The sequence below is a fragment of the Eucyclogobius newberryi genome, unplaced genomic scaffold, assembly GCF_026437365.1.
Source record: "Eucyclogobius newberryi isolate DKJ021-1_F unplaced genomic scaffold, fEucNew1.0.hap1 SCAF_13, whole genome shotgun sequence".
NCBI lineage: Eukaryota > Metazoa > Chordata > Actinopteri > Gobiiformes > Gobiidae > Eucyclogobius > Eucyclogobius newberryi.
This window is the reverse complement of record NW_027315757.1, coordinates 27,235,469-27,248,753: the sequence shown is the minus strand read 5'-3', so window position 1 is coordinate 27,248,753 and position 13,285 is coordinate 27,235,469. Positions and strand designations below refer to the sequence as shown.

At 38.6% G+C, this 13,285-nt stretch overlaps 2 protein-coding genes and 1 long non-coding RNA gene across 3 annotated transcripts in view; 2 read left to right on the top strand and 1 right to left on the bottom strand.

Moving 5' to 3' along the window:
- LOC140358394 (uncharacterized) overlaps positions 1–13,285 on the top strand; it is a 181,962-nt gene that overhangs the window by 111,385 nt on the left and 57,292 nt on the right. The gene's annotated exons all lie outside the window — the stretch shown is intronic.
- On the top strand, positions 6,793–7,722 carry LOC140357784 (psychosine receptor). Its single transcript, XM_072442300.1, has one exon. It carries the CDS (start codon positions 6,793–6,795, stop codon positions 7,720–7,722), a length of 930 nt encoding a protein of 309 aa, XP_072298401.1.
- On the bottom strand, positions 8,959–11,736 carry LOC140358378 (zinc-binding protein A33). Its single transcript, XM_072443187.1, has 6 exons — positions 11,203–11,736; positions 10,935–11,030; positions 10,637–10,867; positions 10,528–10,550; positions 9,703–9,818; positions 8,959–9,590 (listed from the first exon to the last, which is right to left on the bottom strand). The coding sequence occupies exons 1-6, from the start codon at positions 11,590–11,592 to the stop codon at positions 9,052–9,054; spliced, it is 1,395 nt and encodes a 464-aa protein (XP_072299288.1). The 5' UTR covers positions 11,593–11,736; the 3' UTR covers positions 8,959–9,051.

Sequence of the window (13,285 nt, the reverse complement as noted above, 5' to 3'; positions counted from 1 at the left end):
TAAGCTCCAGCTCCACCGTTTAAATGTTGTGCCAAATGGCCTGGAGACAGGAGCGCACATCCATGAAGTCTCTGAGCAACCAAAGGGAAATGTGCACACACCTTTCCCAAGTCAAAATGCTTGTTGTGGATCTCCATGCACTAAATATGTCCACATTAAAACATAAAAATACCTGAAAATAATGTTAACTCAAGTATTTCTTTCAGTTTCAGTATGGTTTCGGTGAGTTATATCTATTTATCTTACATGGCAAATATAATGCACAAGAAATCTCATGAACTCAAACATTTATTTATGTTTCTAACCTTTATTTAACCCCTTTGAGTTTGAGCTGATGAACATTGATTGTGTGCGTCTGAAGCTTTCTGTGTGTGTGGTAATAGAGCTGTAATAAACAGTAATGATGTTGTTGCCACGAACTGATATTTAAGAAGTGGATTATCTGAATGATCTGACACAGCTGGGGCTGACTCTGCAGGCTGTCGCAGGAATAAAACTCATTTCCATTGCTTAGTGGGGATCTCTTCATTATCTCCATTAGGAAGTGAAAGCCAAATACAACTGTTTGTAGGGCTGTTTTGTGCGCGGTCCTGCCACCCCGGATTAAGGCCCTTATAATTATGTTGAGTTAATTACGGAGAAGAGCAGTGGAAACAGACAAACAGCTGACTGTGGACTGTGACGGAGATTACTGCATATTCTGTGGGCAGTAATTGTAGTAAATTGTGGAAAACTGGTGGGTTAACCAATACCACCAATGACCACACACTGTTTACCTAGAGCGCCTAAGTGTTTGGTTCAGGTTCTTGATGTAATGAGAGGGTCAGAGTCAGTTTTCAAATCCACACATGATAAAACATATTATTTATATTAGTGTTTAAACTTATGCTCTCAATATATCACACATAAAATCTGCATATGACTAATTTTAACTGCCATAACACGGATTTGTCGTCATGATGTGATTTTTATCATATTGTATTTCCACAATAAATACTGAAAATTATCATTCACAAATGTTTTACCTGATCATTTACGTTCATTTCATAGTTTCATGCCACACCGACTTAAAATTACGTTCAGAAAATACACACATTTTGCCTTGTTTGGTCTTGTTTTGTTCTATCCATGTGCTTTGCTTTTTGACTGATTGCTCTATTTTGTGGTACATGAACTTGTATCTGCCAAAAAACGTGCCGTTATATTTGTATTACACTTTAATTTCCCTTGTCGCCTCTCAGCTACAAACAATTTAAACTCAAATAAATGTTAGTGCATGCTGTAAAAATGCCAGAAAACATATACGCCCGTTCACACTGACACGTTACCTTTCCCACATGAAGGATGGTTTCAGAACGACATGCTTGACAAGATTTGCACAGATTTGTTTTGTCACAAGGTCCAGACAGTATAAAGTACCGCACAGGTCAATAAATCCATGCTGTGTGTGGTTTTGTGAGCACTATTCATGATTGTGGTTTGTCCTTGCTGTAATTTTGGTTTCAGCATCACAACCGCAGTTCGCCAGACTATTTTTCCTTCTATCAGCTGTCAAAACCGCTGTCTCACACAACATTTTATTGTGCTAATGCAAGCTGTACCACAAATATTTGAACCACAAAAGCAGTTTGAGAGGTTTTTTCTCTCAATTGTTTTGTTTACTGTGATTGGGGCGTTATAGACTGGTAGTTGTAGTATTGGAGGAGATGGAGCCGGAAAGAAAAGACAGAATAATCTAAGCTGGATCCAAGACAAACCTAAAAGCCTATTTGGTCGAGGAAACGCAAACATTGTTATTTTCTGAGGGTTTCTCATGTTAGATGTAATTGTTCAGGGATGCCCAAGAAATTAGACCCAATCCGAGGTGTTTGAGCTGCAGCAAATGAATCAATTTCACATGGCACTGTCTAATAAAAGCTAAAGCTCACACCCAATGTGTGTTAATGACTCCATCAATACAAATATTTTAGATTGGCTTTTGTTTTTTTGCTCACATGGGACAGAACATCAGGCCCTATACGCAAATGTAATATGTGCCAGAGTGGATATTGGGTTTTCGCGCGCACATGCTGCGTCTCTGTGCGTCTGCCTCCAGCCGAGAACAGGGGGAGATGCCTGGATCCAAACACAAGCACTTAGTCGTTTCATTTAACAAACGTCAATATAAATGTACTCGCATATGAGCCGTGGTACTTGAAGCTTTGAAGGGCCTTTACATGATCATGCATCAATCTGGTAAACTTCATCAAAATAACTAACTCTAAAATAAAGGCAAAACAGGAAATGCTCAAATTAAATGTGAACTTATGTCTGAATACAAATCTGAGCTTGTGCAATATGTAACGTTTCAGGTGGAGGGTCTGTTTTTACTTTGACTGAAAGGTTCATTGGTAAATTGGCTCGGTGATGCCACCAGGTCAATTTACCGGTCTGGCCTGTGGAGAGGCGACCACGCTCATAGACACAGACAGAATGCAGAGTATGTAAACTTTATTTATGTAGCACTTTTCTCAGAGCGAAGTCAAGGGCTGCTTCACAGACTACAATCAAAACAGTACAGTACAAATATACCAAATATTTCCCCATGTGTGAACAAATAAAGGCATATGTTATCTTATATAACACATGATGGATTACATTAACAATAACAACATTACAGTACATGAATTTGACTTGGAGTGACTCTTGAGTTGCTTTTTAAATCACAAATCCAGGGAACGCAGAGAATTGGGAAGCATTGCTACTTTAAATATCTGTATGTACTTATACTGTAAGTATTTATTGACATTGATTTAAGCAGGACTGTCCCATGGAGATTTTGCATATCTTTTTCAAGAGACTCCTGGCCCGAAGTACGAGGCACCATCAAAGTGTTTTGCTAGCTATAAACACCTGTATTTGAATAAATGCAAAACAGATCAATTAAAGGACACATCTTTTTCTGAGCTTTTCAAAAACATACCTGCTGCATTTAGCTTCAGCCACGCTAGTTTGATTATCCCTGATCCCTGATCTTCTGCACAGATTTTAAGTTCATAAATCATCGCCAGACTCGTTTTGAGCATTTCACAAATCACATCATTACAACTGTTACATTGGCATATCGGAGGAAAGCAAGCAGTTGTTTCTCTCCCCTATGTAATTCCCTTTGCAGCCAGTAGAGCCCAAAGTCAATTGTTGTAATGGGAAAACCTTGTCTGATATAGAGTAATTTCACTTTGTTTAACAACTATGAAGAAAAAAGGCATGTTTAAAGGCCAATAACAATAGTAAATAATTCATAATAGTTGTCCTTTAAATGCCACTACGTTCCAGCCGAGGCAATCACCATAGAGACAAACAGCAGATCCCCCACCAGAAAAGTTACATAGTGCACCTCTTAATGATGTTTAAACAGCTCTGCATGTGTGTGGCAATAAGCAACAGAGTGTGTTTAAAGGAAGGAAGAAGAGCTAAACAACAACGACATGTGTCGCTGCAGGAGAATATACATTGATGCGCCTGAAAGCACACATCAAGATCCAGACGGATAAGACTTTGACACATGTGTGACCTTTGGCATCAGTCAATAGGTATCCAGATGGGCCTTTACTCCAGCTCAATATTCACTGTCTAGACTGTTGCACAGGAACAAGAGGACATATCAAATCTACAAGGATTTTACCATCATTCACAACCGTGGCACCATGAGCAAACAACAGCCTTAGCTCACTTATGTAACCAGCCTTTCCAAATCAAATCTTCTGAATGATAAATTAAACTTATGTGACATAATCGCTCAATAAAAACACCTGTTACCTGTTTATTTTTCTGAATGGACTTATTTTTTCTTTTAAATCATTTTTAGTATTACATTTTAGGGTTTGATTCAATTAACTCTAAGTGATTTCTGGGTGGAATAAAAATAAGTAAAACTAAACTGGTTGTAAAATCATGGATTTGAATTGAATAATTTGAAAAGTTCAATTATGATATTTCAGAGCTCAACAAAAAAGGCCCCAATCACCTAAATGTACCTGGCATGTACTGAAATATATTTGACTCAAGTTGAATACGTATTGAGTGTCTCAATAAGTTTGTTTTATTCATGGGCTGTAACTGTACTTTTACCACTACATATAATACTTGTACGTACATATCCCTAAAGAAACATAAGATCCTCCCCTCTACGTCGAAACTACGTCAAAGACTCAAAGTTATAAAGCTTCTCCTGACTTTGAAACATCCAATACTTTTGCACGCACCATTCAACTGTGGTAAGTGAACGATTTTAATATAATTAGAAGAATATTTTGGTTTTGGTTCATAAGGTTTTGTATTGTAAAATGATTGCATTTGCATAAGAGATTTTATTAGCTGCATTATTACATTGCATAAACACATCATTGACTGTGTATGAGCCATTGGCTTTTCAGAACCAATTTGTTTCAATATAACTTTCCAAATTAATGAATATTTGAGTTGTGTCTCCACCAAATAGAACTTGCTAACGTAAAAAGCTGTTTGAGGATGGCTCAAACATCTTTTTGAGGCGGTTGGAGCATTAAATTAATTCAGTTAAATTGTTTTGTCACCTTCGGTGAAATAATATTATGGCAAGTAATTTAGAATTAATTTAGTGTTAACAAATATTAACTTTTTGACTAACTAAATATTTAACATTCAAAATCACATGTAGCCTTTAGTCTCTAAATCTGTAACAGATTTAGAATAGAATGTCTAGCTTTTTTGTATTATGTGATAAACATGAAATGTCTTTGATACGTATGTTTCATGTCCAGTTGTTATGCACAAGCACTTTAAATCCATCGTCTCCAGGGAGAAGAGAGTCCCTGAAAGGTGATTGGTCCCGACGGAGAGTGAGCAGTAACAAACACAAGTCCTTAATGTCGTCTGCACCAGGACGACTTAAAGGCGTCGTAACAGCTCGTTAGTCGAGACCAAAGTGATTCCAAGTCACAAAAACAATTATTTGAGCAAAATTATGTATTATTTCCATGAAATTCACAGTGATAAAAAATGAGAGCCGTTGCCATAGCAATTAACAATTCAAAATAAATTAATATAGACATTTTGAACAGTCAAATGTCTTCAAATCCATAAAAGGAAACCGAAACTCATTTTCCATTTGCGTTAACAACACTAACAGTAAATCTAATATAAATCTAGCTTGCCATATGACACAAAATCATATTTTTTCTAGTTCTCTTAAAAATAATCAACATTCCACCTGATTTTCCCCAAATTATTCCCTGTTCTTCGTGGTAAACTTGCCATTTTAATCCGGGGCTCGGTGGCCTTTTATGCTGCAAAGAGAAGGGAGGTGCTTGTGGCCCTGGTCCCTTAAGTGAATTATAGGTCCCTGTGAGGCCTAAACAATAACAGCTCAAAAACAGCCCCGGGACAATGCTGTGTTTTTAAATGTGTTTTTTGGCACTCTGGGAAATGTAGATTGATTCTACTGAGACTGTTCATGGTTAAAAATGGAAAGACTAATAAAAACAATGGGAGACGTTTGGCCGCTGACGGGTGAATAACACAGAGCGTCACAATACTGCACCTGTCAGAGTCAAACATCTCGCTCAGTAGAAGTTGTCATGAGAAAGAAGAAAGTTCCTGAAAGTTAGAACTGGATCAGAGACTGCAGCTCATGTTTGCCTCAGTTTTCATCATGACATGGTCCATTCATTTGTTCATTTTCTACCGCTTGTTCCCGTTTGGGGTTGTGGGTGACTGGAGCCTATCCCAGTGACTTTGGGCCGTAGGCGGGGTACACCCTGGGCCAGCTCGCCGCAGAGTACGTGACATGGTCCAAAAAAAAACACAAAAAACCATAACTGCGACGTCCATTAACTGTTTATGTGGTTTTTTTCCATGACATGGTCCAAAATGTAAATAGTTAATGGACGTCGTAATGGATGTGGTTAATAATTCTGATGTTTGAAGAGAATAAGGATGCACATTAAGCAGGTCTTATAACATAATGATAAACTAATAATATTTAAAAAAAAATAAGATAGATTTTCAGTGTTATTTGTGTGTGACAAACAATATTAAAGGGTCCACAAACTGATTGTCTCCTTAAAAAATGTTATTGCTTTGATGAGAATGTTTCACAGTATGGCATTGACCTTATTCATCTCCATGGAAACAAGCAGGTGACAGGTTACAGGGCAGATCGGCAGAGTGGAGTCTATTTCTTCTTCTTTTTCTGGAGCAATAAAAATATGAAATATATGCTGTCGATCAGTTGATGGCAGGGCAATTACCGTCCCCATGGAAACAAGCAGTTGGCATGTCCTCTGTCAGAAAAGTGACACAGTGCAGTCTTAAACCTCTATAACATCTTGCAGTTTGAAGTGTGGTCTGTTTTAAAGTAAAGTCTTTAATAAATGGTGTATTATGGGTTGCATCACTAGTGTTGCGTTAACCATGAGTCTTTTATGGCTTCACGTTGAGAATATTACATCGTTTTTGGGTAAAGCAAGACACAAGAAGTTAGAAAAAAGAACTGTAAAATGTCGCAACCTTGAATTTGTTCATTCACGTTATAAAACACCACTGACTATATTCATTTGTGCTACTTGTTTCGGCCTTGAAAATTACCGGCGATTGAAAGTTTTATGATGAAAAAATGTGGCCCTTTTGAATAAAAAGTGTTATTTGTTTCATTCTATTCTCTTACTTTGAGGACAGCTTGTGAAGAAGATGATTAGTGATAGTTCTCTTTACAGTGACCTTTTCAATTGTGAAGTTTAACCCGTGTGCTTTTCTTTGTCTGCAGAAACAACTATGGCTCCAAATATGTCTTCCGCACCTGTGAACGCCACCTCTGCGCCCAACGTCGTCTTCAACGTCTTTGAGGGCTGCGAGCACCAAGTGGAGGGCATCCTGTTCGATCTCACCCTCCAAGTTTTCAACGTCATCATAGGAATCCCCGCAAACATCTTGGTCATCTGTGTTCTCATCCAAAACCGCAAAGAGCCATCCACGTCTGACGTCTTCCTGGGCTCTCTGGCTTTTATGGACGCCTATTTTGGCATAGTCCCCCCGATAAGCTTCCTCAACTTCTACCACTGGCATAACAAAGAAGTATGGTCCTCTATCAAGTTTGCTTACGGTGTGAAGGACACAAGCGGGCCACTTTTTCTGTCTTGCATTTGCCTCGATCGCTTTATGGCAGTTGTCTTTCCCGTTTTATTTGGTCAACTGAAACCGGTGAAGTACAGGGTTATCCTCACCGTAATCGTCTTTTTGTTAACGTTTGCATACTCAGCCGCTAAGACGGTTGGCGGCTTGCCTAACTTCGAAAAGGTATTCACGGGGGAAATATTAGCCACATTTACCTGGATGACAATGTGCAACGTGTGCATCCTCCGGGCCTTGAAGAAATCACGCGGCGCAGGTAAAGACGACATGCATCCAATGAAGAAAAGAGCTTTTAAAATAGTCCTCTCCATCTTATGCATTATCATTTGTAACTACCTTCCGCCGGTGGCACTGTTCCCGTTCGAAGATCACTACACTCCAGATGTTTTCCGTTGCTATGTGCAGCCTGTGGGATTCGCTTTTCTCAACATTAGCAGCACAATACAGCCCCTGGTTTACTTGTCACGCCTGGACAAAGTGCCGTTTCTACCTGACAACTGTGTAAAGAGGTTCTTCCCCTGTTGTGAGAGGAAAAGCAACGAAGCGCCAAAGAAAGAAGGAAATCCAGCATAGAACTGCGCCGTAAACTATAATGTGTGTGTCCAGTATGAATGTTTACGTACACATTGTAAATTCGGGCTGTGCATCTTGGTGTTTGTGTCATGTTTTACTGCAGGATTAACAAGATACAGTGGTGACTCGTGACTCCATCTAGTGGTACAATGTTGCAGAGGTGATTAGCGCTCAATTACATTTAGTCAAGTATATTCAAGTTCAACATTTATGTTTCTGGCACTGCTCCTTCAGAAATTATACTTTTTTTGCTCACATTTTTTGGGCTCTAGCATTTGAAAATACCATATTTTGTGCATTATTTAATGTATTGACCTTCCAATTATTACATAAACGTCAAGTTGCTTTTCCAATTATTTTAACTTGAGTATTTTTTTGGACCACTAAATTGTTCTTCTACTTATTATCATTTTTAAGTAAAGGTAGTCTACAAACGAGTACAATTTTACCCTGTGAATGAAACATTAGCTATAATAACTGCAGCACTGATCCACACCACTACACACTTCATTAAAGATGCTTAATAATATCCATAAATTTGCATTTGTCTCGTTTTTTATGGAGGAGGGCTTTTACATTGTGTATACTGAAGAATGTAGTATTCTAATATTAATATTCTAGTTAGAACTCAAGGCACAGGCTGAGGTCAGTGCAATGACACAGTAGTACATATTGTTTCTTGTACTTTGGCGCCACCATGTGCACACAAAACAATACAATTTAACTCTACAATAACTGCACTTTTTAAGCACAAATTAAGACTTAGTTCATTCTGAACCTTAGTGTATCAATAATGATTTATCTGAATAAAAAATGTTTGTTCATGCTTTGTTCAATCTAATTAAAGTGTAGTTTTTATAAAGTGGTACCTAATTTAATCTCACATGTTTGTGGATGAATTGTTTCTGATTTTCTAATAGGTCAACAAATAACCCTACTGTCCAGTCTTTTCCCTTCGAGCTAAGGCTGACTTGTCTTTTTAAACAATAGAAAAACAGACACAGTTATGTACTTTAATATTACAATTCATTAATAGTACAGCTTAAGACCCTGATATATCCTTACATGCTATGACCAGTTCAGTGCATAAAACCAACGCATCTCATATAGAAAAATAAAGGAATTTGATATACATACAAAAATAGTCAAAGGACAAAATAATTACAGATTTGCAATTATACTGATTCATTATTTTGTTCATAAACTCTTTATTAGTGTTTATCGGCCACTATATTCACAAAATAAACCTGAAGCTGCCTAACTGCCCATTCCACCTCCTCAAGGCATTAGATCAAGCACGCTATCATTGCGTCAAAGTCAACAGATTGGTCAGTGGCGTAACATTGTGACTAGAACCTTCTGTGGCATTATCCTCAAAGGGTGACTGCTTTGAGTGTAAAAGTATGGAAACAACGCCTCTGTGAACGTGTGCGCGAACGCGTATATGAGCGTGTCGCCCACAGCGTCAGAAAACGACACCGTCCCCTTATTGTAGTCTAGTTCCACTTTGATTTGCTTGGGAAGTTTGTCCAGTGTCAGGGAGACCGGGGGCGAGGCCATGGCCAGAAACTCCCCGTCCCTGAAGCACAACGTCCAGAATCCATTCTCAGGACGCGCAGACACCTCGCAGTTCCTCGGCACGGACAGAGACGCCACCCCCAAAAGCCAGTCCCGGTTGGATTCTGTCTCCACGGTCCAATGGTGACTCCCTGACCCCAGCGAGGACATGCCCACCACCTCGGCGCTCATGTGGAAGCGCTCGGGGTTGTCCGGGCAGGAGAGGGCCTGGCGGGAGTAATGCAGGGAAGTGAGGTCGTCGGACAGGATGAGGCAAGGGTGGGCAGTGTTTGGGTCCAATGTCACCGGGGCTGAAAAGAAAAAGAAATAACACAGAAAAAACACAGGAAGTCAGACACGCCAAAAGAATGAGATGTTTGAGTGCGCGGGACAAAGAGAGTCAAAGTCAAGGCTGCTGCTCACTGTAGTCGATGTGGTCCAGCATTTTCTCCCACACTCTGTATTTGAGGTTGCTCAGGTGCTTGGTGACGTCCACGAGGGCGCCCATCATGTCCGAACCCAGGGGTATACTTTTACTCCTGATGCCACAAAAGAGAATGTTTGATTAGAGGTAAAACAACAAAAAACACCTCTTCTTAAATAAAATACAAGCCATTAGTTATCGCAGAAGTATATTGTATGGTACATTTACTCAAGATGTACAGCTTTTTTTCTATTCCTATTATTACACAAAAACAGTAGAGACAATACTTTTCTGTAAAACATAGTAGTTTTCTCTCTTTCTTTTATTAATAGACATAGACATAATTAATATTGAGGGTTTTTTTAAGTGTTAAAAATGTTTTACTTGGTAATACTTGCCCTGGAACATAACTTTAAAAAACGTATTTAAAAAAATAAAACTGTATATAGCTCCAACCTGACTTTTTCTTCTTGTGTCTTTGGCTATGATATTCTTCTTATTCTTCTTATTATTATTATTATTCTTTTATGTTTTATGGTGGTTGGTATCCAAGCCAGACTTTAGTCTTTAGACTTTATTCTTTTAAAATTTTTAGACTTCATGCTGTAGACTTCTTGGCTATAATATTCCACATTATGGCCTAAAACCTGTCTACCTCCATGAAGAATGTTCATATGGTTTTAACTTCCTACTTCCATGGAATCTTGCAAGTGATGTACCACCCTCAGAAGGTTGCACATTGTTACTGTTACTTTAAATATATTAAGGTACCAAACAGCACAGTTTTGAACACAAAATGTCAAATAAAAATGGCCAGTGTTTACCTGTCGTGAGTGTCTTTAAAATTCTGAAAAACACAAGAAATGTAATGCAGATGAGAGATATTGTGCACAAAACACTGAAAACAAACGAACGACGCCTAGGCCCACTTACCCTGAGCAACAGCATATCCTCTTCTTTCAGCTCCTGCTGTATCAGGGCTATTGTTTCTGTGAGGCAGAGCACTTCAGCTGACAGCTCTTTAATTTTGTCCTTCATTCTCGCAATTTTTTCTTGTTCCTCTTTTTTAACCGCCGCTAATCTTGCACATTCCTCCTGTTTTAGGATTTGATGCAGCTCTTCAAATTGACTTTTGATCACTTTCTGGGCATCTTCCGACTGACTCTACAATTACAAATCCATGATTGAAGTAAACTGTGTCATGGGTAGAGTTGATCCAATCATTTGTTACCTTGATGTATGCAAACAGGTCTGCTGACGTCCTGTGAATCCGCTTGAACTCTTCTAATTTGTCTTGTAGGCTTTTGAGGGATATGGAAAGTTCATCCTGCCAGAGAAACATGATAGCATTATAGAGTAGTCCTAAAAACAATGATGCACCTTTTAACAATACTTGCAAAGAGGTGTGGTAGAGACTGGTGGAGCAGCATTCTACTATTAGGTGCTACCTTACACAGAGCGGTTAAGTTTTTACAGTGCACTTGTTATTTATTACCTACCTTGCAATCTAGCACTGCTTCTTCTATGGGCGAGCAATCGTGGGTTTTGTGAAGTTTGGAAGACTGGCACACAACACAAATGGGCTGCTTGTCCACCAGGCAAAACAGCTTCAACTTCTCCCCGTGCAGACAGCAACTGTTCAGATCTTCCACCGCGATAGATTTCCTCTTCGCCTCAACCACCGCTTCGCAGACGTTCTTTAGCGCCAGGTTGGACGGAGGGCAAGTTTTAGATACCTTCTTGCGGCATATGGGGCATTCTCGCATTCCCGTCTCCCAGCAGCGTTTGAGGCAGATCCTGCAGAAGCTGTGGCTGCACGACAACAGCACCGGGTCAGTGAAGATGTCACAGCACACGGGACAAGTGAGGTCCTCTTCTGGGAGTGACATGATCCCAAACAATTGTAAAGCCACTCAAATCTTATCGCTCATTCATCAAGTCGTTTCCTCACGGCTGCCCTATTGTTTGTGCCATGAAGTGCTCTGGGCATGTCCTCTGTGGGAGCAACGCATGCACAACTGTGACACACCGCACATGAGCCCAGACTGGGAAACAGGAAATAAAAGCTCATTGGCCAGTCGCTAGATAACTTTAAACCTGTTGTACACTCGGGGCATGTTTGGAATGCGATCAGTCCGGACGGCGACGTGGATGCACCGCTCACACTGATACGGCCTAAACTAAAAGTGCATTTTGTAATCCGAAACGGGCTTTAAAAATAGAGGCACGATTTCTGCTCAGTGAAGGTCGTTGTGGTCAATTTCAGCACGATTCACTGTTGTTGTTCCTCCAAACCAGCAAAACAAGTTTGTGACAGTTACTCAACTGACAGGCAGGTTTATGACTCACCGAATTAAACTTTGATGATCTGTTTTATTACATCTATTAGACTGATTTAAAAAAAGAAAAGATGTACATATTGTGCTTGCTTAGTCATCTTTATTGGTCAGATACAAATTTAGAGAACAGAAATGGCTCAAAATCACAGCTGCTTGAAAAAACAGCTGCTAAAAAGAGGGTGTGTAGAGGATAAATATAGATTAGTCAGAAGTCTAGAATACTGACGGGAGGTGGCCTACTTATCAGGCCGCTCCGAATGTAATCTAACAAATCTGAAACGCACAATGACCGAATAGTAATAAAAGTGTAGGTATTGAATTACTCTTTGTTTACCATATTGATTCAAGCTAATAAGATAAGATAAGATAACCAATGTTGCGACACAGATTAGGCACAGAAGTGTAATAATAAAAAAACAGATGACTTCGAAATAAAACCTCTCATAAAAAAAAAAACTCTTATAAAAAACCTCTTATACTAAATAAGAATAACGCTCTTAGAAAGAAAAAGTAGATGTTTCTTGAATGCATCGTGTTACAGAACAACAATTCACATTTTGCTTTGGTATGCGAGATGTTATAATAGACTGCAAAATAAATTATACTTTAACATGGGCAATTATCAGGGAATGGCGGGCAATATATTGAATTCTAGATAATATTGTGAATTATTTAGTGTGATTATCAAGTATGTAGTTCATAGTGAGAAAAAAAGGAAATAAACTTAGGTATAAGGTGATATATGGTTCTGCATTTTTGTGATTCATTTTATTTCACGTTTGTCTGATAATTAAATATGTATGTATATGAGTAAATATGTTTAAAGACATCTTTGGTGGATTGACCTGATACAGTCTGAATGTCAATCAGGATACTATCAGGAAAAAGAAAAAAAGGAGATATTTATTTCGTCACTATCCTGCACTTCAAACAATCAATACATTTCAAAAACATTTCATATCAATATAGGTTTTTATGCACATCATACATTATCAGAGACATTTTTTTAATACCGTATTTTTATATTTTAAACCTTAATTTATCATAGTTTACATATTACTATCATTATTCATTGTTTTATGTTGCTCCTACTGCCAAAGCAAGTTCCTTGTTTGTGATTTTAATCCAATGACAATGAATGTCAATGACAATGACTAATGGTTCTAATTAGTCCAGAAATGTGGCTCAAATTTTAAAAGCCTTTCTTCATTAGTATTTTAACCTATGGATTCAACATATGTTT